The 22,903-nt window shown below is 52.8% G+C and overlaps 2 protein-coding genes across 4 annotated transcripts in view; one reads left to right on the forward strand and one right to left on the reverse strand.

Annotated features, from left to right (window-relative positions):
• The window catches only part of PSMB2 (proteasome 20S subunit beta 2), a 66,764-nt gene extending 45,202 nt beyond the window's left edge, over nucleotides 1-21,562 (forward strand). Inside the window, exons 6-7 of one of the 2 annotated variants that reach the window (XM_063627931.1) lie at nucleotides 18,505-18,656; nucleotides 21,213-21,562. In XM_063627931.1, the coding sequence (XP_063484001.1) occupies nucleotides 18,505-18,656; nucleotides 21,213-21,396 (336 nt within the window). In that variant the 3' untranslated portion in view covers nucleotides 21,397-21,562. Of the gene's footprint in view, nucleotides 1-18,504; nucleotides 18,676-21,212 lie in introns of those variants that run through there. The other variant, XM_063627932.1, reaches the window with a different exon arrangement.
• On the reverse strand, nucleotides 1,639-22,375 carry TFAP2E (transcription factor AP-2 epsilon). Of its 2 annotated transcripts, none has more exons than XM_055254711.2 (7): nucleotides 22,296-22,337; nucleotides 21,512-21,973; nucleotides 20,911-20,962; nucleotides 8,286-8,508; nucleotides 6,799-6,917; nucleotides 6,072-6,213; nucleotides 1,639-2,584 (listed from the first exon to the last, which is right to left on the reverse strand). In XM_055254711.2, the coding sequence occupies exons 1-7, from the start codon at nucleotides 22,320-22,322 to the stop codon at nucleotides 2,305-2,307; spliced, it is 1,305 nt and encodes a 434-aa protein (XP_055110686.1). In that variant the 5' UTR covers nucleotides 22,323-22,337; the 3' UTR covers nucleotides 1,639-2,304. The 2 variants fall into 2 exon arrangements, with proteins under 2 accessions (XP_055110686.1, XP_063483993.1); XM_063627923.1 differs by lacking the exon at nucleotides 1,639-2,584 and adding an exon at nucleotides 3,428-3,503 and having other exon boundaries at nucleotides 22,296-22,375.
• Nucleotides 22,376-22,903: the final 528 nt, after the last annotated feature.

Here is a 22,903-nt window from a genome sequence, read left to right on the forward strand (position 1 = left end):
AATGATGAAGAGAGTAGTTTAAGATGAGGCTGGAGAATTAGGCAAAGTCAGATCATTGCCAGACCTGACTTTGAAGGTGTACCAGAGAAAACAGACCCGTTGGGAGACTACTGTAGGAGTCCAGAGAACTAGGGTGTTGGCATAGAAGAAGGAAGATGGACTCAGAATCCATAGTCTTTCTGAAGGATTGAATATAGAGAAAGAACCAAATAGGACTCCCCAGTTTCTGGCTTGAGCAACTGGGTAGAAGGTGGTGTCATCTACTGTGGTGGGACGGTCTGGAAGAGGTCACAATTTGAGTACTTGAGTCATGTGCTCCATTTTGGACATGAGTTTTGAGATGCCTACTAGCCAAGCCGGCAGGCATAAGGCAGATAGCTGTACCTCCAAGTCTGGAGTTCAGGCAGCAGCCTGGGCTGAAGATAAACATTCAGGAATTGGCAGTATTGAGATATGGAAAGACATGGGATTGAATGAGACCAATCTAAGGAGACAGTATAGAGAGGGACCTGAGGAAAGCCAACATTTAGAGGTCAAGTAGAGAAGTAGCCAGCTAAGTAGACAGAATTGGGACCAGTGAGGTCATAGGAATCCAGAAGTTAGGAGGCACAGAGGAAACAGAGTTGCAGAAAAGAGCAAGTGGTCAGCCATATCCATTGACTGCTGCTGTTAAATCCAGAAAAAAAGGCCTTGAGATTTGACATCGTGATGACCATGCTGAGTGGACTTCAGCCGACTGGTCGGGAAAAAAGCAGATTGAAGAGGAAATTGGAGGTGAAGAAATGGAGGTAGAGATGTAGCAATCTTTCAAGAACTTTAACTGCAAAGGAAATAAAGAAATGGGGAAAAGATTTATGTTTTGTAAGGTAAGAGATCCTAGAACATTTGTACTCTGGGGGTGATCCAGTAATGATTCCGTAGAGAGGGAGACACTGACGATAGGGGACAGAAAAGATGACTGAAGAGTGAAATCCTCCAGACGAGAGTTGGATGAGCGTTGGCCTGATGGACACACACAGTCACCAGCGTTCCGATTGACACCTACACACCACCACCAATGGGCATGGTAACAAATCCACCACCTTTGGGCATGGTAACAGCCAAACTGACACATGCACCCTCCAGCCCACCAAATCACAGGAATACACATACAGTATTCACTTGACACACACCCACAGACACAGCAAATAATAGCCACACTGACATGCCAGATAGACCAACATCTGTACCTCCTCTCACACAGAGGGGCCCCCAGTTCCCTCCCATGCTGTTAGGAGCCCCTTCCAATCCTACCCCCTGCCCAATTCCCAGGCCCTGCCTCTCCCCAGTGACATTGCCCTCTTAAGAGGCAAATCCAGGCCTGGGCTAAAGAAGGACAGGGAGGGCTTCATATCCAATGAAAGGTTTTATTAAGAGAATGAGAGATGGGGAGATGGGGAGGTACATCAACTGCAGGGGCAAAAGAACCACAAATACAAGATCCCAGCGACAACCTCAGGGTGCCTGACACACCTTTCTTCCCTCCCAACCCACCCACAGCCCTTTGCGAGCAAAAACACCCTCTCCCTCCTGGTCCAGCTGGACATACCAGTGTATGGCCAGAAAACAGTGAAATGCATCCCCAACTCATTGGGATAAATAAGTTGCACTGGACATTTTAAAATTTCAAATTTAATCACAACATACATAAATAAATGGGACAGACAGCAACGGGACTGTGATGAGCAGCAGCCTGGATTCAAGTTCTGCAATTTGTGCTTTATCTTCTTTGTTCCTTGAGGACCCCTCCTGCCCACTTCTTTCTGAGAGTAGGAAGGGTACAAAGAGTCCACTGGGGCCTCCTTCCAGCACCCCTTTTCTGGGGGTAGGAGATTCTGGAATGAGGGGCACCAACTCCTCAGTAGCACCTCTGATTTATCAATTTTCCTCCTGCCACCAGTGAAAAACACAAAGGCTTTGGCCTCTAGAAGCACCCACGGCCACCCAGGCACGCTAATGGAAAGGGCTCTGCCCCATGAGCCAGATCTTTTCATGTCAATTTTCTGTCCAAACCTTCTCAACCATCAAAGGTCAGAAAATTGCACACATGAGACAAATACTTGGGTCCTTAACTTACCAACACACCACCACAGAGAGGCCCCCTCCCTTACTCCAAGCCAGATCCCCAACTCTGGGATCTCTGGATGAATGTTCTCTTTCTGGCCTGACTTAATCCCACCTTTCAGTCCTTCCAGGCCCACCCCCAAGAGCTAAGTCCCTATTTCCGGGCCTGGGAGCCCCTTAGGGATGGGGTGGGAGAAGCAGTTATTTCCGATGCTTGACATCCTTCGAAGCCTTGGTTTCACCATGCCCACTGCCCACACTGCTTAGAAACATCTTGTCCAGCCCCTTGAGTGACTCCAGCAAGTAGTTCTGAAAGGCAGTGAGGGCAGCACAGATGGCAGGCCCACCGAAGCCATGGGTGATGAGGCTAAAGTGTGTCAAGCAGCTCTGTACTCCGGGCTCTAGGATGAGTGCTGGACGTCTGTTGCCCAGCGGTGAGCGGTCCTGAGCCATCAAGTCTGCAAACTCCTTGCAGATCTGCCTGGTGGGAGAAGGAGGGTCAGAGGTTGGAGGACAAAAGTCTGAGCCCAGAGAAGGACCTACTATGTGCTAGGCATTTTACAGACATTAGCTACACAATTGCTGACCCTCCCAACAGTCTGCAAATGATGACCATACTATTTTTTACAGAAAAGGAAACTAAGGTTCAGAGAAGTCATTTGACTAGCCCAGTATCACACAGCTAATAAACAGCACATGTCGATCACCCTATAATCTTTCTTTTTTGGATGTCCAGCCCATATTCAAAGTGCAGCTCAGCTACTTACTACCTTATATAGGAAACTTTCCTGGATTCCCTCTCCCAACCCCAAACACCCAATGCTTCACAGAACTTTGTCTTTGAAGCTATTAGGAAACAATCCAGAATCTGCCAGAAATAATAACTAGCAGTGAATATAATTGAAGGCTGGATGCTGTGCCAACCACACTGTCTGCATCATCTTAATCTTCATAACAAGTCTATACTATTATTATCCCCATCATACGGACAAGGATACTGGTTTCAGACAGGTTGGATGACCTGTCAAGGTGACCGAGCTGGGATTTGAACCTAGCTCTAGTTTGCAGCCATTCATTATTCATTCCTTTGTGCGTCCTGTGTGTGGCTCAGGAAAGAGAATCACTCATCATTCATCTTTGTGTCACCATGAAAGCCAGCCAGTATCTTAGGACTGAGACCCACGAAGTGCTTGATGAATGAGCTGATTAGTGAACGAAGTGAGCCCCGCCCTGGCTAGGTTTCTCCAGCCACAGTATGAGCAGCCTCAGAGGTCTCTCCATTTGGCAGTCCCAGGAGTCTGTGCTTCCTCTTCTGCCTTGGGCACTTGAGGAAAGCCTCAAAGGCAGGAAGGTGGAGTTGTCAGTTTGAAGGACTGCGTTAGGTGGGAGGACTGGATGTTCTAAGCCGGAAACAGACAAACCCAAGGATGTGAGGACAGGGTTGGCAGAAGTGGGTGGAGTTTGTGTGGGCCAGACTGTGGGGCCCTCAAAAGAGTTTGAACTTTAGCCTACCAATTGGTAGTTCTCAGATTTATCTCTCCCTTTTCTTTTTTTTCTGAGACAAGGTCTTGCTCTGTCACCCAGGCTGGAGTGCAGTGGCGCAGTCCTAGCTCACTGCAGTCTCAACCTCAGCCTCCCGAGTAGCTGGGACTACAGGTGCGCACCATCACTCCTGGCTAATTTTTTTTAGCACAGATGGAGTTTCGCCAAGTTGCCCAGGCTGGCCTTGAACTCCTGGGCTCAATCGATCTGATCACCTCAGCTTCCCAAAGTGCTGGGATTACAGGGATAAGCCACTGCACCCAGCCTCTCTCTCTTTCTTTCTCTCTTTCTCTATCCCCTTCCTCTCTCTGTCTTTTCTTGCAGTGGGACTGCTATGGTGTGAATGCTTATGTTCCCCAAAATTCATATGTTGAAATCCTACCCCGCTAGGTGATAGTATTAGGAGGTGAGGCCTTTGGGAGGTGATTAGGTCATGGAGGTGGAGCCGTCATGAATGGGATTAATGCCCTTGTTATAAAAGAAGCCAGAGAGAAACCCCTTCTCCCTTCTACAATGTGAGGACACACAGCAAGGTGCTGTCTATGAGCCAGAAAGCAGGCCCTCACCCGACGTGGAATCTGCCTTGACCTTGAACTTCCCAGCCTCCAGCACTATGAGAAATAAATTTGTTGGCCGGGTGCGGTGGCTCACACCTGTAATCCAAGCACTTAGGGAGCCCGAGGTGGGTGGATCACCTGAAGTCAGGAGTTCGAGACCAGCCTGGCCAACATGGTGAAACCTCTACTAAAAATACAAAAATTAACCAGATGTGGTGGCAGGCACCTGTAATCCCAGCTACTCAGGAGGCTGAGGCACTAGAATTGCTTGAACCCAGGAGCTGGAGGTTGCAGTGCACCAAGATTGCACCACTGCACTGTAGCCTAGGCAACAGAACAAGATTCTGTCTCAATAAATAAATAAAAATTTCTGTTGTTTATAAGCTACTCAGTTTATGGTATTTTGTTATAGCAACCCAAATGGGCTAAGATAAGAACTCTTTTGGAAGAACTAAATCTTTTGCCTTTCGCCTTTTTTTTTTTTTTTGGGATTGGGGTCTCACTGTGTCACGCAGGCTAGAGTACAGCGATGCAATCATGGCTCACTGCAGCCTCGACATCCCAGGCTCAGGTTATCCTCCCACCTCAGCCTCCCAAGTAGCTGGGACTACAGGAGTGCACCACCACACCTGGCTAATTGTTGTATTTTTACTAGAGACCGGGTTTCACCGTGTTGCCCAGGCTTGTCTCCAATTCCTGGGCTCAAGCGATCCACCAGCCTCAGCCTCTCAAAGTGCTAGGATTACAGATGTGAGCCACCTTGCCTGGCCTGAAAAACTAAATCTTGGGGCCAGGCGCGGTGGTTCATGCCTGTAATTCCAGAACTTTGGGAGGCCAAGGCGGATGGATCACCTAAGGCCAGGAGTTCGAGACCAGCCTGGCCAACATGGTGAAACCCCGTCTCTACTTAAAATACCAAAAATTAGCTGGGCCTGGTGGCAGGCGCCTGTGATCCCAGCTACCCAGGAGGCTGAGGCAGGAGAATTGCTTGAACCTGGGAGGTGGAGGTTGTAGTGAGCTGAGATCGTGCCACTGCACTCCAGTCTGGGAAACAAGAGCGAAACTCCATCTCAAAAAACAAAAACAAAACTAAATCTTAATAGAATACTAGTTTGTTAAACAGGACCTGAGGTGCCCTCACAGACCTAGTTTGAAAATCAATGCAGCGGGAACCATTGAAGATTCTTATGCAGTGGGGCGGGTGCATGTGCAGGGAGATTGGGAACAGGAAGACTCTGGGGTGAAGGTCCAGGAGTGAGATGAAGACCTGAGTAGAGGTGGCAGCATGTGAACGGTGGTGAGGGAGGCACAATGGGCTTGTAGAGCAGTCAGGTGTGACTTGGTGGCCTGATGGACGTCACTGGATCAGAGGGTTGATGGGCAAGGCTAGGAGAGGGAGCCTCAGACCTGCGATGGGGACTGGGGCTGGTGGTGTCCTGGGAGTGTATGTGAGTGTAGGACCCATGCGTGAGCCTGTGTGAGCCAGTATTGACATCACTGTTCCTGATGCAGGAGCCCAGATATGTTCACATGTAGTGTCCATGTGTGCTCCAGGAGCTTGTGAGGAGTGTTCATGTATGTCTGAGTGATAAACATGATGCCCAAATATACCCATATGTGGCACCCAAGTGTGCCCAGGTGGCATGCACACATGTGCCCAGGAGAGCCTAAGCAGGGAGCCTAGGTGTGCCCATGTGTGGTGCCACATGGGCCGCAGGTACATGTGTGTGCTCACTGCTTGTGTACACAGTGGTGTGCATGTACGTGTGTGCTCACTGCTGATGTACACAGTGGTGTCCGTTGTGCCCATACATGATGTCTGTCTGTGCATGGCACCCACGTGTGCCTGTGCAGGGTGCCCTCACTCACTTGGCGGCCAGCAGCATGCTCTTGCGGCTGTGCAGCTCCCCTGGGTCAGCGTGCTGTCGGCACAGGTACTCGGCGGCTGCCTTGGCTGGGAACTCCGTCTCACAGACATAACCGAAGTCTCGGGCCAGGTGCACGGCCTCTCCTGGGGGGAGGGGAGCTGTCACTACTGCCGGGTGTACCTCTGCGCCTGGAACACAGCTTTGAACCTCTGACCCCCTGGCCAGAGGGATCCTGCCCTATCCTGCCTGTGTAGATGCCCCCTCTGACTTTCCTTCCCAGCCCAGCTCCAGCTCCCATTACATTGCTCTCCCTTGGGGCCATTAGGGTTGGGCTCTGAGCTCAGAGATGGGAGCTGGGCCCACCATGTATTCCAGAGGCACCAACCTCCAGGGGAGGGGACTGTCACCCCCTTCATCCCTTTACCACATCCAAACACTGGCTATTCCCCGCCAACACACACACCCACACACCCACACCCACACCCACATACACATACTCACACTGCAAGTAGGTCTCCATTGCACGTGCATGCACACATGTACAAAGACTACACACAGAAATCACAAACACACCTTATACATGAAAGAGAGTACGCACACAGATACTGCAACACTTACACGGATACACACACACCACTAAACACACCCTCCTGCACTAGAGACAGTCACACCAGACAACTCACTTGCCCTTGCATCCACTCCCATGCCCATCTTCAGGCCTCACTCACCTTCCACTAGCGAAGTCAGCAGCGTCACATTGGCGGCCTTGCGACGGCCAGCTGGCAGGTTGAGCCCAATCTTCTCTAACCGTTCCCGCAAACACCGGCCCCCATTTTTGGACTTGGCCCTTGACATGCACAGAGACAGACAGACATACAACTATGAAGACAAGAGAAACACGTGGAGGCTAAGTGGCTGCCAAAGGGCCTTGTTGCCTCCACCAGCCCCTGTTGAGGTTTGGGTCTGGTCCTGGGGATGCTCTGAGGTCTCTTTCAGCAAGGGCACAACCTCTTCCTAATCTCCATGGTTTTGCAGCCAAGACAGAGGCAGGGGGGCCAGCACCCAGCTCCAGGAGCCTCTCAGTTCACTCTAATCCTCTCAACAGCAGGGGCAGCCAGGGTGGGGCATCCTGGGGTCCTTAGCACACCAGATGGCCACACACACCTACCCGGGGATACACAGACCTATATGTAGAGACACACAGTGACATACAGAAAGAGAGCCACATGGGGAGACACAGGTACACACACAGCCACCTGGTGACTCACACACACACACACACACACACACACGTGAAAGAACACAGACACGTAGAACCAATAGAGACAGACATATGCAGAGACACAGACTCAGACACCCAGGGACACAGAGACACAGGATCACACCAAGTCAGGGTCCCAGGAACACATGTACAGACACTCAGGGACTCACAGAGACCCTCCAAGATGCTAGGAGTAAGGAGATACCCCCTATGACTGCACAAATGCCACTCCCACACAGTGGCACAGACGTGAACATCCATGTGAGTAGCTCCAGATGCACAGGCAATCACACACACACAGCAGGACACACTGTAGGCCACACATCCCACTAGAAGAAACAGGATACTCACACTCATGAAAACACACGCTCCTGGCCATCCGCTACTATAGACACACGCACACTCACATGCACACGCACATGCACACACATGTCCACACCATCCTCAGACTCATCCAAGCTCATGACCCTGAAGCAGAAATACCCTTCCCAGGCACAAAGACATGCACAGAGAGAGAGAGAGAGAGACAGGTCTAGGAAGACGAACCATGGACTACCATGCTCTGCACCCCAAAACACACAGGGCCTATGCTGCCGCGCAGAATGGGCCTTGGGTCCTGGGGTTCACTTCCTGGAAGAGGGGGTGAGGATGGCCCTCTCTCTTCCCCAGACCCAGTCTCGTCCTGACCAGTGTAGATGAGTTCTCCATCCCTACTCTGTGCCCAGGCTTCTTTCTCTGCCCTCCTCCCTACCCCAGACCCACAGACATGTGGCAGCCACCAGGGACCTGGGCCGGCCCCTACAACATGCACAATCCAGAGTCCCCGGGGATTCCCCTCCCAGGGAGACTGAGGCAGGAGGCCTAGGTGAGACTGGCCTCCTCTCTGATGCCTTGAGAAGGCCTGAAGAGGCCAGGGATCCAACCAGGCGGGGAATTGTGGGCTGGCCTTCCTACCTGCGGAGGACACCCCCCAGGAGGGAGGCGTTGAGGCACTCGGGAGGCGAGAGTCGCCGCTGCACCTCCCCCACCGTCACCTTGTACTTGGACGTTGAGCTGAGCAGTGAAAGCCGGCCAGGCACGGAGCAGAAGACCTCACCAGGATTTGTGATGCCGCCCACCAGGCTGTCTTTGGCCAAGGAGAGGGCTGAGAGGCTGCTGGCTTTGGAGGGGATGGGCACTGTGGAGAAGAGGGAAACACTGAGCCAGTGGCTGCCGCACACGGCCCCACTCAAGGGAGGGTCTGGTATCCTTGCTTTATGAAGGGAGAAACTGAGCCACGGTGAGGTGAAAGTGACTCGCCCGAGTTCCCTCAACTGATGGATGTGAACTCAGAGACTGAACTCTGAGTCGTCTGGCTCCTGAATCTGTGTCCCCCTCACTGAACCAGGCTGGTCCTATCTTAAACTCAAACAGTTCCAGCGGAATCTTGGTGTTTTAGCAGATGCCATCAGAGAGGGACTTGCATGTAAGGATATGAGTGTGAGCTGGAGGCAGGACCCCTGGGGCCCTGCAGCAGGGCTAGGCCACGGCTGGGCAATCACAGGGAGTCCCCAGATTCCCTCTTCCCACTCGTGATTCCCACGTTTTTCCTCTCCGCCCTCCCATCCCACCTGACCCCTGCATCAGTGAGGGGTCTGGAGACTGTGGGCTCCACATCCCAGAGACAGGGAAGTTATTGCCCTGTTAATGCCTTCAGCCCTGGCCCTCTCTTCCTGCCAAGTCACTCTGCGAATGCTAAAGGAGACCAGGAGATAGGCCCTATACCCCCTCCCCAAACACTCCCTAATTATCTACTAACTGAAGACCAGAGAAGGGAATCTGAGAAGTTAATTTTCTTTCTTTCTTTCTCTTTCTTTCTTCTTTCTTTCTTTCTTTCTTTCTTTCTTTCTTTCTTTCTTCTTTCTTTCCTTCTTTCTTTCTCTTTCTTTCTTTTTCTTTCTTTCTTTCTTTCTCTCTCTCTTTCTTTCTCCTTCTTTCTTTCTCTCTCTCTCTCTTTCTTTTCTTTTCTTTTCTTTTTTTGAGATGGAGTCTCGCTCTGTCACCAGGCTGGAGTGCAGTGGTGCCATCTCGGCTCACCGCAACCTCCGCCTCCCGGGTTCAAGAGATTCTTCTGCCTCAGCCTCCTGAGTAGCTGGGACTACAGGTGCCCACCACCATGCCTGGCTAATTTCTGTATTTTCAGTAGAGATGGGGTTTCACCATATTGACCAGGCTGGTCTCAAACTCCTGACCTCATGATCCACCTGTCTCAGCCTCCCAAAGTGCTGGGATTACAGGCATGAGCCACCGTGCCTGGCCAGAAGTTAATTTTCTAAAATTCACTTAGACATTCTTGGCTATAAGAGAAAGAAAGTTCTTCCTGCAGTCTAACCTCCATCCTCCTGCTTAGCCTCGGGGGAAGGGAGAATATCGAAGCACTTGCTTCTTTAGCGGAACCCTTTGGCCTTCTCTTCCTTTATGGAGGTGACAGCCTTGGTAGACAAGGCCTCGTGTGTACATCAGGAGTGAGGCTCGAGTGTGGAGTCTGGGACTAACAGCTACTGAGCACTCACTGCTGTGTGCTCCGGTAGATAAACCCACTCAGTCCTTGGAACAACCCACAAGAGGATACACTTATCACTATTCCCATTTTACAGATGAGGAGACTGATATCCAGAGAGGTGAAGTAATATGCCTGAGATCACACAGCTGGTAGACGGAGAACCAGTCACAAACCCAAGACTGCGGTCTCAAAGGTGGTGCTCTTTGCCTTCCAGCCATTTGGCAATATTGGCTGAGCACTTGCATGCCAAGAATGGTGCCAGGCCTGAGGAATACAAAAGTAGAAAAGGCTAGCCTGATCCCTAGCCTGGCAGAACGTCTAGTCTCTCCCTCTCTGGATAAACCTCCCCACCTCCACCCAGCAGCCCGGCCAGAAACCTCTGTGATACCCTCTGCAACCCTCTCCCCCAACACATCCCATCCATCACCACATCCCATCCATCACCACATCCTGTCCATCACCACATCCCATCCATCACTAGATCCTACAGCTTTCTTTTTTTGTTTCTCCCACCCCTGCCCATCCCACGACTTTCATTTCTTTATGTGCCTTGGATGTGGCCACTCCTCTGCATGCACACAGACACAGGTTCACTTCCCATGTGAGTTTCTCCACAGACCTTGCTCTGATCTCCCTGCCCCAGTCCAGAGGGATCTTTCCATCTGCATGCACCATTCTGCAGCCAAAAACTCAGCCTAAAACTCATCAGAGCCTGGTCAGTTCTCTGAAAATCAAACCCCAGCTCCAGAGCTAGACAAAATGATGTCACCTGTCAATGAGTAAGTGCCAGGTGCTGAAAGTTCAAAGAGGTTAAAGTGGGACAGCAAGTAAGGAGCAGAAATGAACCTTTAACTCTGAGCACTGACTCCGAAGTTCACAGCTTTAACCATCATGTTACAATGGCCTCCTTCACCCTCCCTTGTGTTCTGGCTCTGCCTGCCCCTCTTGCTGGGTCCCCATTTGTCCATTACGCTCTAGACCCAAGCTGACCAAGAGAAATATAATGTGAGCCACATGTATACATTTACGTTTCCTAGTGTCCACCATCTTTTTTTGAGACAGGGTCTTGCTCTGTTGCCCACGCTGGAGTACAGTGGTACAATCACAGCTCACCGCAACCACCACCTCCCAGGCTCAAGTGATCCTCCCACCTCAGCCTCCCAAGTTGCTGGGACTACAGGTGCGTGCCACCATGCCTGGGTAATTTTTGTATGTTTCATAGAGATGGGGTTTCACCATGTTGCCCAGGCTGGTCTTGAACTCCTGGACTCAAGCTATCCACCCGCCTGCCTTGGCCTCCCAAAGTGCCGGAATTAAAGGGGTGAGCCACCAGGCCTGGCCCACATTTTAAACAGTAAAAAGAAATGTGAGGTTAATTTTAGTCAATATAATAGTAAATAATATATTACTATTTAGTATATTTTATTTAGCACAATATATACAAAATAGAATCATTTCAACATGTAATCAATATTTTTAAAATTATTAGTGAGATATTTTACATCGTTTGAAATTAGCCTTCAAAATCCAATGGACATTTTATGCTTAAGTGCATCTCAATTCGGATTAGTCGCATTTTGGGTGCTCAATGGTGGTTATAGTGGCCACTTGGTGGACAGCACAGCTCCAGGCTTCAAGGGAGGAAGGGCTCAACAGGTAACATAGTAAGTGGGCTGTGGGGAGGTTGGCAGGCTAGAGGGGCACCTTATGCAAAGTCCCGCCAAGCAGGACACAAAGTTCCTGGTTTGTTTGTGTTTTTGTTTTGTTTTGCTGGTTTTTGAAACTCGGATTCTGGATTTTTATGTGAAATCTCTGGATTTGTAAGCATTGGCAGTGATTCAAAGATTGAAAAACCCAGCACAGGCCAAATGGAACAAGTGTGAAGTGCCTCCTGCGACGTGGTGCCTCCCAGGGTGTGAGCTCTTTGAGCCCCACAGTGCTCCTTTGGTTCTCAGGGGTCCTTCTCTACGCTACTGAGTTTAGGCACCAACCCCTGCACAGAACTTCCCTCCCCTGCCCCCCAGCTCCCTCTCACCCCCATCCCTGGCCTTACCGCACTGAACCTTCCTGGTCTGTTTCCACGGGTGTCTTCCCTACCAAGTATGAGTGTGTCGAGGGCAGGGTCTTGGCACAGGTGGCCATGAGTGAATATGAAATAAGCTAATGATGCAAGGGCCCTGGGAACCCGAACTGAACTATACTGTATGTATAAAAAAATTATACCTCGAGCTTGACTTTAAACAAATAAAACTACAAATTAGGCCAGGCACGGTGGCTCACACCTGTAATCCCAGCACGTTGGGAGGCCGAGGTGGGAGGATTGCTTGAGCCCAGGAGTTCAAGACCAGCCTGGGCAATACAATAAGACCTTGTCTCTACAAAAAATACAAAAATTAGCCAGGCGTGATTGCACACGCCTGCAGTCCCAACTATGCTGGAGGCTGAAGTAGGAGGATTGCTTGAGCCCAAGAGGCAGAGGTTGCAGTGAGCCGACCACGCCAGCCTGGGTGGCACAGTGAGACGCTGTCTCAAAAACAAAAACAAAACCAAAATCCTACAAATTGATAAATTAAAAATAAAAAGAAGGGCAAAGTAACTGTCTTCCCTCCCATCACCCCTCACCAGAAGTAGGGGTTGGAGAAACAGGATGAGCAGCCTTCTCCATTCAACTGCTATTAAAACCTAGGGCCCAGGCTGGCTGAGCATGGTAACTCACACCTGTAATCCCAACACTTTGGGAAACTGAGGCAGGAGGATCAGTTGAGCCCAGGCTGGCTGAGCATGGTAACTCACACCTGTAATCCCAACACTTTGGGAAACTGAGGCAGGAGGATCACTTGAGCCCAGAAGTTCGAGACCAGCCTGGGCAACTTAGTGAGACCTCATCTCTACAAAAAAAAAATTTTTTTAAAGTTAGCCAGGCATGGTGGTATGTGCCCATAGTCCCAGCTGCTCGGAAGGCTGAGGCCACAGAATGACTGAGCCAGTTTGAGGCTGCAGTGAGCTATGATTGCACCACTGCACTCCAGCCTGGACGACAGAGCGAAACTCCATCTCAAAAAAAATAAAAAAGGATGACTGTATACAAAAACTGTATGCCCTTGTGATAAATACAGCAATGAGGATGAGCTGGAGTATGGAGGAACGTGGTAGCCTAGATATGGATATTTGCAAGTGCTTTCTCCTGTTGATGCCAGATTTATGCAAACATAGGTGCTGCTAGATATAAGGGCAGACATGACATTGCTCATGTGTTTGTGAATATGAGTGACAGACCTGGCTGCTTCCCCCACCAGTCCCTTTTTTTCTCAGAGCTTCTTCCCTTGAAAATGGCAAGAGGGATGGAATCCATGGTTAGGGAAGCAGGTGGGTCAGGGACGGGCAGTGATGGAAGTAGGAATTAAACTAGCACAGAGGGCAAAGCCGAGACAGTAAAGTTTGTCTCCCACACCCACAGGACAGGATTCCCTGTGGTAACTCCTGAAGCTGAAGTGATCTAATGGTGTCCTGCTGGTCACACATGCAGAAGCCATTCACACACACACACACACACACACACACACACACACTCACTCCTGCAGACACAAGAGCTCCCAGTTATTTAACCTGTCAGACAAGGCACTCTGTCCACAGGTGGTAGATATGGTCTGACTTCTGAACCTAGGCAAGTGTGCAACAGACTCTCCAAGAAGCCTTGTTAAAATTGCAAGTTTTTTCTAGAAGAAAACATAGAAGGCCAGGCGTCCTGGCTTACACCTGTAATCCTACCACTTTGGAAGGCAAGGCAGGTGGATCATTTGAGGTCAGGAGTTTGAGACCAGCCTGGCCAACATGGCAAAACCCCATCTCTCTACTAAAAATACAAACAACAACAGCAACAACAGAAAACTTAGGAGAAAAATCTTCGTGACCTCAGGTTGAGCAAAGAGTTCCTAGATACAACACCAAAAGCAAGGCCCATAAAAGAAGATGATAGGCCAGGTGTGGTGGCTGACTCCTGGAATCCCAGCACTTCGGGAGGCCGAAGCGGGCAGATCACCTGAGGTAAGGAGTTTGAGAGCAACTTGGCCAACGTGGTGAAACCCTGTCTCTACTAAAAATACAAAAATTAGCCCAGGATGGTGGCGCTCACCTGTAATCCCAGCTACTTGGGAGGCTGAGGCAGGAGAATCACTTGAACCCAGGAGGCGGAGGTTGCAGTGAGCCGAGATCACGTCATCGCACTCCAGCCTGGGCAACAAGAGTGAAACTCCATCTCGAAAAAAAAAAAAAAAAAAAAAGACAATTCTAAGTGTAGGATGTGGAAAAGGGGAACCCTCACACATTGCTGGTGAGAATGCAAAATAATACAGCCACTTTAGAAAACAGCTTGACAGTTTCTTAAAAATTAAACCTAAACCGACCATATAATCCAGCAATTCCACTCCTAGGAATTTACTCAAAAGCACTACAAATATATGTCTATAGTAAGGCATGTATGTGAATGTTCACAGCAACATTATTCAAGACAGCTAAAAAGTGGAAACAACCCAAGTGCCCGTCAACTGACCAATGGATAAACAAAATATGTTACACCCATACAATGGCATACTATGAAGCAATAAAAAGAAACAAACTGCTGATAATAGTTTGTTTCTTTTTATTGCTGCTTCTTTTACTTAGCATAATGTTTGGGGCGAGCCTCAAAAATATTATGCTAAGCAAAAGAAGCTTGACGCAAAAGTCTGCATATTTATATATTCTATTTATAGAACATGTCCAGAATATGCAAATTTATGGACAGAAAGCAGATCAGTGGTGGCCTAAGGCTTGGGGTGAGAATGGGGAGTAGCTACAAATGGGAACTTCTGGGGATGACAGAAATGCCTCAAAATGGATTGTGATAATGGTTACACAACTCTACATTTACTAAAAATAATCAAATTGTATCCTTACAATGTGCGAATTTTAGGTATGTAAATTTTACCTCAAAAAATCAGTTAAAAAATGCAAGTTCCAGGGCCATACTTACAGGGGTTCTCATGCAGTCAATGTGGGGTGGTGCCCAAGAAATTTGCATTTTTTTTTTTTTGAGGCAGAGTCTCGCTCTGTCGCCCAGGCTGGGGTGCAGTGGCGCTATCTCACCTCACTGCAAGCTCCGCCTCCCGGGTTCACGCCATTCTCCTGCCTCAGCCTCCCGAGTAGCTGGGACTACAGGCGCCCGCCACCACGCCCGGCTAATTTTTTTCTTTTTTTTTTTTTTGAGACGGAGTCTTGCTCTGTCACCCAGGCTGGAGTGCAGTGGCACAATCTCGGCTCACTGCAAGCTCCGCCTCCCGGGTTCATGCCATTCTCCTGCCTCAGCCTCTCCGAGTAGCTGGGACTACAGGTGCCCGCCACCACGCCTGGCTAATTTTTTGTATTTTTAGTAGAGACGGGGTTTCACCGTGGTCTCGATCTCCTGACCTCGTGATCCGCCCGCCTCGGCCTCCCAAAGTGCTGGGATTACAAGCGTGAGCCACCGCGCCCGGCCTTTTTTTTTTTTTTTTTTTTGTATTTTTATTAGAGACGCGGTTTCACCGTGTTAGTCAGGATGGTCTCGATCTCCTGACCTCTTGATCCGCCCGCCTCGGCCTCCCAAAGTGCTGGGATTACAGGTGTGAGCCATCGCGCCCGGCCAAAATTTGCATTTTTAACAAGCACCCCCTGGGGGTCCTGATGCATGTGGTTCCTTAGACTACACTTAGGGTACCACTGGTCCAAAGCTTGAAGGGGTTGGAGCAAGAGGAAGGTAGACAGGAGGAGTAGTGACCTGCTCCCCACCCCACACTGGGGGCACAGCATGTGCAAATGCCCTCCCTAGAGTCTCTTCATCTCCCCTGCTGGGACCTGCTGATTAAGTTTCCTTCTCATCAACTGCTAGAGGGTTTCTTTCTTTCTTTTTTTTAAGATGGAGTTTCGCTCTTGTTGCCCAGGCTGGAGTGCAATGGCACAATCTTGGCTCACTGCAACCTCCACCTCCCGGGTTCAAGCGATTTTCCTGTCTCAGCCTCCAGAGTAGCTGGGACTACAGGCATGCACCACCATGCCTGGCTAATTTTTTTGTATTTTTAGTAGAGACAGGATTTCACCATGTTGGTCAGGCTGGTCTCAAACTCCTGACCTCAGGTAATCCACCTGCCTCGGCCTTCCAAAGTGCTGGGATTACAGGCATGAGCCACTGCGCCCGGCCCAGGGTTTCTTTTACATATAATTTCTATCCTTCACTCCCCTGCTCCAAGATTTTCCATAGCTCCCACCGTTTTCAGGTAAAGTCCAAACTCTAGCTGCACATTTTTTAAGTTGCTTTCTGGGGCAGAGAGTAGCCTGGGAGGCAAGTGAGAAAGGGTTGTGGAAGTGCAAGTTCAGTAAATTTTTGATATTTTGTTTATCATTGATTTTTGCACTATTTTCATTTAAAAAGGCCAAGCATGGTGGCTCACGCCTGTAATCCCAGCACTTTGGGGGGCTGAAGCGGGCAGGTCACTTGAGGTCAGGAGTTTGAGACCAGCCTGGCCAACATGGTGAAACCCGGCCCCTACTAAAAATACAAAAATTAGCTGGGTGTGGTGACAGGTACCTGTAATCCCAGCTACTTGGAAGGCTGAGGTACGAGAATCTGGGAGACAGAGGTTGCAGTGAGCTGAGATCGTGGTGCTGCACCCCAACCTGGGCGAGAGAGTAAAACTGTGTCTCAAAAAAAAAAAAAAGAAAAAAAAGATTATTATTATTTTTTTTTGAGATGGAGTTTCGCTCTTGTTGTCCAGGCTGGAGTGCAATGGTGTGATCTCGGTTCACTGCAACCTCCGCCCCACGGGTTCAAGTGATTCTCCTGCCTCAACTTCCGGAGTAGCTGGGATTACAGGTGCCCGCCACCCCGCCCAGCTAATTTTTGTATTTTTAGTAGAGACGGGGTTTCACCATATTGGCCAGGCTGGTCTCAAACTCCAGACCTCAGGTGATCCATCCGCCTCGGCCTCCCAAAGTGCTGGGATTACAGGGTGTGAGCCATCGCCGCCCGGCCTCTTTTTTTTTTTTTTTTGAGATAGTCTCACTCTGTTGCCCAGGCTGGAGTGCAGTGGCATGATCTCGGCTCACTGCAACCTCTGCCTCCTGGGTCAAGCAATTCTCCTGCCTCAGCCTCCCGAGTAGCTGGGATTACAAGCTAGCGCTACCACACTGGGCTAATTTTTGTATTTTTAGTAGAGATGGAGTTCCACCATGTTGGCCAGGCTGGTCTGGAACTCTTGACCTCAAGTGATCCGGCCTCCCAAAGTGCTGGGATTACAGACGTGAGCCACCGCGCCTGGCCTGTTTATCTTGATTACTGAGTTTTTTGGCACCCTCTCAAATACTGTCCTAGAGGTCAGTATCTCACTCATCTCACCCATGTCCTGGCTGCTTAGAGATTCTCTGGGAAGTGGAGACCCTCCCCAGCTCCCTCCTCCTTCTCCAGGGCCAAAGACAGCAAGGAAGAGGGCGACTGTTTACATCAGCTCCTGTCCTAGATATCCCGAGATCGGACAGCTGATCCCGTGGAGAGGGATTCCCCACCCTCAAGTAGGCAACTACCCACTCTCCTCCAGAGGGAACGAGGGATCCATCTCCGTTCTCATCCTTGACCACTCCCTTCCAGCTCTGATTGTATAACCTGAAACCCACACACGGTTTGGAACTTTTTTTTTTTTCGAGACGAAGTCTCGCTCTGTTGCCAGGCTGGAGTGCAGTGGCGCGATCTTGGCTCACTTGCAATCTCCGCCTCCCGGGTTCAAGCGATTCCCCTGGCTCAGCCTCCCGAGTAGCTGGGACTACAGGGGCGCACCACCATGCCCGGCTAATTTGTTTGTAACCTTTTTAACCTGTCTCGCTTTTCCACAGGGAGAGGATTTGCACCTGCTGTGTCCTGTGTGATGAAAGTAGCCCTTTTTACACACCCCCTCTTTCAATGCACTCAGACTTCAAAACCCATCACTCATTCATTCAACAAACACCCACTAAGCACCTCTTGAGCCCGGTTCAACTATCTCTCCTCTAGGCACTCACCCAACCTCGGGCACTCTCCGCGCCTCTTCTGAGCTCCTCCCGCGTCCCATACAGCCCCTGCTCACTACTGGAAAATATTCCTGTTAAGCTCCGTCTCCCCACCAGTCCTGCCTGCTTTCTGTGTCTCTGGGATAGGTTGCAAAACTGGAGGTGACAAACGTGGGCAGGAAATGGAGGGCTCCCTTATATGCCTAGGGTCGGCCTCAGCCCTGCCATCTCCTGCCCGATACCGCGGGTGCAACTGGCGGGGGAACCGGAAGTGTGTGGGAAGGCGCGGGGGCTTCGCCTGGCCGCCCCTCCCGGACGCTTGCCTGCAGTCAGCGAGGCTTTTCCAACCCAGGTCTGGGCCCTGCGAGCTCCAGGTGCCTCTGCCCCGCGGCGCTGGAGAAGTCGAAGCCCGAGAACGCCCACCGCCGCGATGCGAAGGCCGCAGCTGAGGCTGCAGCTGCCTCCCTTTCGCACCAAGGACCCCAAGCTTCAGCGACGCAGCCGCCGCTCCCGCCCAGGCTGGGAGGCACTGTAGGGATCCGACGCTTCAGGTGGCCAAAGAGCGACTTTCTCTGATTCCAGGGCCCTGGCGGGGCAGGCTCCAGTACCGCACTCGGCGGAGGCCGAAGGTCTGTGGGGCAGGACAGGGGTTCCGCGTGCCGTCGGAAGGGCCGAGGACGAAGGAGGGCGCTAATTCACTCCCCACTGGGCTGGCGGCGACGCGGAGGGCCAAGGTGAAAACTGCTGGGGGCGCCGAGGGCGGGTGTGGGGAGGGGCGGCTCCAGGGAGCAAGGAGCCCACCTGCCTCGCCGCCGCAGCTGCCCTGGGTCGCCCGCCCACGCTTTCCCCTGGGTCACGACCTCCGGATCCAACTGTGCCCAGCTCCTGCCCCTTCCCCTTTGCTGCAGCTCCGCGGGCTGTAACTTGACGTCTAGGCTGGGACGTCCAGGGCGCAGTCTCCGCTCAGGTCGCAGTCTCCGCTCAGGTCGCCGGCGCTCCATTCGCTCCACTCGGCCACAGACCCGCTGGGGCTGGGGTCCCGCTGGCGCTGGGGTCCCGCTGGGGCTGGGGTCCCGCTGGCGCTGGGGTCCCGCTGGCGCTGGGGTCCCGCGGTTGTGCACGTGAGTCCGCGCGGCCGCGTCCCGCCCCGCTCCAAGGAGCCAGCGCGCCGCACCTGGGATGTTAGGGCTGTCGTTGTGTTCTTTGGACTGCTTTGGGAGATTTCAGCGCACCCCTAGGATCTACGAGTCTTGGAAGTTGTTTGAGAGAAACCAGCTCTGGGAGGGCCTGGCATCCAGTCTCCTGTCTCGGCTTTGGACCGGGTTAAGGTGCTCAGAGCAACAGCTGATCCTTCTACCCTTGCGCAGGGCAGAGATCCCCAAACCCCTTTCTAAAATGCAGGGTCTTAGTCTTTCTCAGGGAGTCAGTGAACCTAGACTCCCAGTCTCTTGAGCCCAGCATGAGTAGGGAACTGGGGACCACCACCATGCTCATATTTCTGGTGGCCAGGAAGTCCAGGCAGGCTTTTGCCCCCTGCACACGGATCTCTTTCTTCAGGGGTCAAGAAAGGCTCTGTCCAGTAAGCCAACCAAGCCTCACCAGCAGAGCTGCGCTGCAACCAGGTTCCTAGTGTCTTTCCCACACCCCCAGTTCCAAGCAACACAGGACACAGCCCCAATTCCACCCCCTCCCCACCACTTCCTGCCCTGTTGCCTCATCTTCCCTGCTACACACTCCAGGCCATCCACCTAACCCCCAGCTCCTGGCAACTCAGCCCCAGCTCCTGGAAGTCCAGCCCCAGCCCTGCTACCACCACTTCCACCTTGGCCTCCCTTGAGAACAAGTGGAGGGCAAATAGAGCCCAGGCTTGAATTCACTCGTTTGAAAAACAATTCGAGCCAAACCCTGTGGGAGCAGTGTCTGCCTGGGGCACCGCAGGCTCATGTGCACCTCTGAATTCTTTCGGGCACCTGCCCCAAATGTAAAGAGGCTGCTGCCCAATGCCTGGGCCCCTCTGAGTCTCTGCTCCTCTCTGGCTGTCTCTCTCTTTTTGTCTGTCTCTCACCTTCCCCTGTCATGGCCAGTACTTGGTCCTCAGGCCAGAAAAGGTGGGTCCCGTGTCCCAGGATTTTACTAATTCCAGGAGTCACACAAATACTCCTATATATACACAGAGAGGACCCGTGCATGCTTGGAAATCCTCAGATACCAAAGAACAAAGTGCAGGACACAACAGGGATACTGTACACATTGAGACCCGCAAATGCAGAGAAATGCACACCAACATACAGAGACACACCTCACAAACACATTCACAGAAACAGACACACTCACACTCCAAGAAATACTAAGACACCCATGAAGGGAACATTTCAGACCCACACAGGACCCTGAACTCACATAGACACAGACACCCAGGAGCAGGTGGGCCCTGACTCAGGTGCATACAGCCTAACACACAGTATTCACACACAAGATCCCCTAAGTCTAAATGCCGCAAGAGACTCCCACAGAAAGAAAATTCCCCCAGAGACCTCCAAAGCCCTGCCTGGAAGGAAGGGGAAGAAAGTGCCCGCCAGGCTCCGAAATGCTAAGGCACTGTAAAATGAAAATCATTTCCCGAACTCCGTGGGAACAGCACTTCCATTCCCACCTCTTAGGGAAACAGGGAAGTGGTTTAACTCGTTCTGCAAATCAACTCCAGATCCACAAGAGTGCCCTCCCCCTCCTCGGAGAGAGGCCAGGCTCCCAGTGCTGCAGCCCAGTGAACGCTGACCCGCTTAGGCCCACCGCAGGCCGCAGGATGCTGGGCAAACTCACCAAGCCCGCGCCTCTGCCTAATCTCTGGCTGGACCAGGAAGAGTGCCTGGTGGACACCCAGCCTGGCGACACACAGGAGGCATGGCCGGTGAAGAAAATGGATCTGTGCACCAAGGGCCTGCACCATCTCGCCCGGCTCTGCCCTGACAGATGCACACCATTCCTTACCTTTCTTGATCACGGACTGGTCTAGGAGGCTCATTCCCGGCTCGTCCATCGCCTGCAAATAGCAGAGGGAGGCAGTGAGGGCGCATAAAGCCCTAGCCGCCCATGGCTTCCCAAGCCCCTGCCACCCACGGTCTCTGTCTGCTCCGCCCAACGCGCACCACCTTCGCTTCGGGCGGCGACGGGCAGGCCCAGGAATCGCTATGTCCAGGCACCGAGCTGGAGCCCTGGGCATCTCACCTTGCAGTGCAAAAAGGGAATTTTGAACCTTAGACTGGTAACTACTATGCTTCTCTTCGCTCCAGGTGCAGGCTGCCCCATGGATGCCACACGTGGCTCAACGGCCCAGCGGGGAGAAAAGAAGTGATTCAGTCCCTGCCGAGGATTGCTGCCACCCAGGCACTGTTGGCGGACTCAGTGCCAGGCAGCCTTAATGGCCAGGCAACGTCTAACCCAGGAGGTGGGACACAACCTCGGAGTCACCAGTGAGAAGTGGCGAGCTGGGAGAAAAGTCGGGTTCCTGCATTTGTCACCTTCTGCCTCCAGCCATGGTAGTAAACCACCGCGGCCAGTCCCAACCCATCCCGGACCCCTCGGGTCTCACCTGCAGGTCCTCCAGACCGGGGGCCGCCGCCAGCCCCGGAAGGCCGAGCGGTGCGTCTGCCAGGCCGTGCAGGAGCCGGGGCACGGCGGTGGCGTAGTCACGGCGCGGGTCAAGGCCCAGGGCGCGGGCGGGCGGTGCCAGCAGGCCGGGAGGCTCCTCGTGGGCGCGGGCGGCTGCGCGGGGAGCGGCCCAGGCGGCCTGAGGAGGCTGCGGCTGCGCCAGGGGCGCCAGGCCGCCATACGGGTCCCCTGCCTGGTGGGGAAAGGCTGCGGCGGCGTCGGGCGCCTGACCGTAGGGCAGCGGTGGCTGCGGGTAGGGCGGCGGGAAGTAGGGCGGCTGGAAGTCGGCGGCAGCTGCGGCGGCCGGCGTGTGGCAGAGCTGGGGCGCCGGCCCGTAGGCAGCCTGGGGCAGAGAGGACAGGCGGGCCCCGCCGGCAGCTGCGCCCAGCCCGTCGGGGCGCTCCTGGGGAAGGAGAGGGGTGCCTTAGGTGACCCACTGGCAGCTGAAAGGACCCCAGCCCGAAAGGATCCTCCTCAGCTCGGGAGGGTTCAGCTGCCGTCCCCCCCGTTTCTTGCGGCCCGAGGTTTATTTCCGAGCCACCCGCAGGCGCAGGAGCCTCAGGCTGGGGACAGCGGTCACTTGCGCATCGTGTTCTCAGCTGGCGGAGTCCCTGCGGCCCCCTCCCTCCGAGATTTCGTTGGCGCGGGGCAGGAGGGTTGGAAAGTCCAGCACTCAGGCGCCCCGATCCTCCGGCCGAATACGTCCCGGGCCCGAGACTACTCACCATGGCGGAGTAGGTGTGCACCAGCATGGGGCGGTGAGTCCGGGGCGCGAGGCGTGGCGGTGGCGGAGCCCTAGCCCGACGGCGAGCGCTGCGGGCAGAGGCGCCGGGAGCCGGCACAGCCCGCGGGGGTCACGGTGCGGTAGCCGGGTGAGACCCAGCCGGGATCCTAGTGGGCGTGGGGTCCTCAGCGGTGGCCGTTCCCGGGCGGGTCCATGGAGGCAGGACGGATGGGCACTGATCGCACTTGGAAAAGTCAGTCAACGGGTGCCCAGCGCCCGCCCTTCCTCCTCTGAGCGTAGCCTGCTCCATGCACTCCGGTTATAGTGGCGGGGGCGCGCTGGGCCTCTGGGGGCGCGCATTAAAGAGACAAGCTATGGCAGTTCTCTCCCTTTTCCCCAGCGGCCGCCACAGGGGAGGCAGTGGCTTTGGCGGGATCGGGTAGGGTGGGTAGGGGGCGTGAATTCAGGCACATTGATCTGAGCCGCCTTCTGGGCTCGCAGCTCGCAGCTGCGGTGAAACAGAAATGTTCGAGGCTGGGACGCAAGGGCCCTACATTCGCTCGACTCTATCACATCCTTGCCTTTAAGCAAAGCACTATTCTTCGCTGG

Source organism: Symphalangus syndactylus, chromosome 12 (genome assembly GCF_028878055.3).
Source record: "Symphalangus syndactylus isolate Jambi chromosome 12, NHGRI_mSymSyn1-v2.1_pri, whole genome shotgun sequence".
NCBI classification, from domain to species: domain Eukaryota; kingdom Metazoa; phylum Chordata; class Mammalia; order Primates; family Hylobatidae; genus Symphalangus; species Symphalangus syndactylus.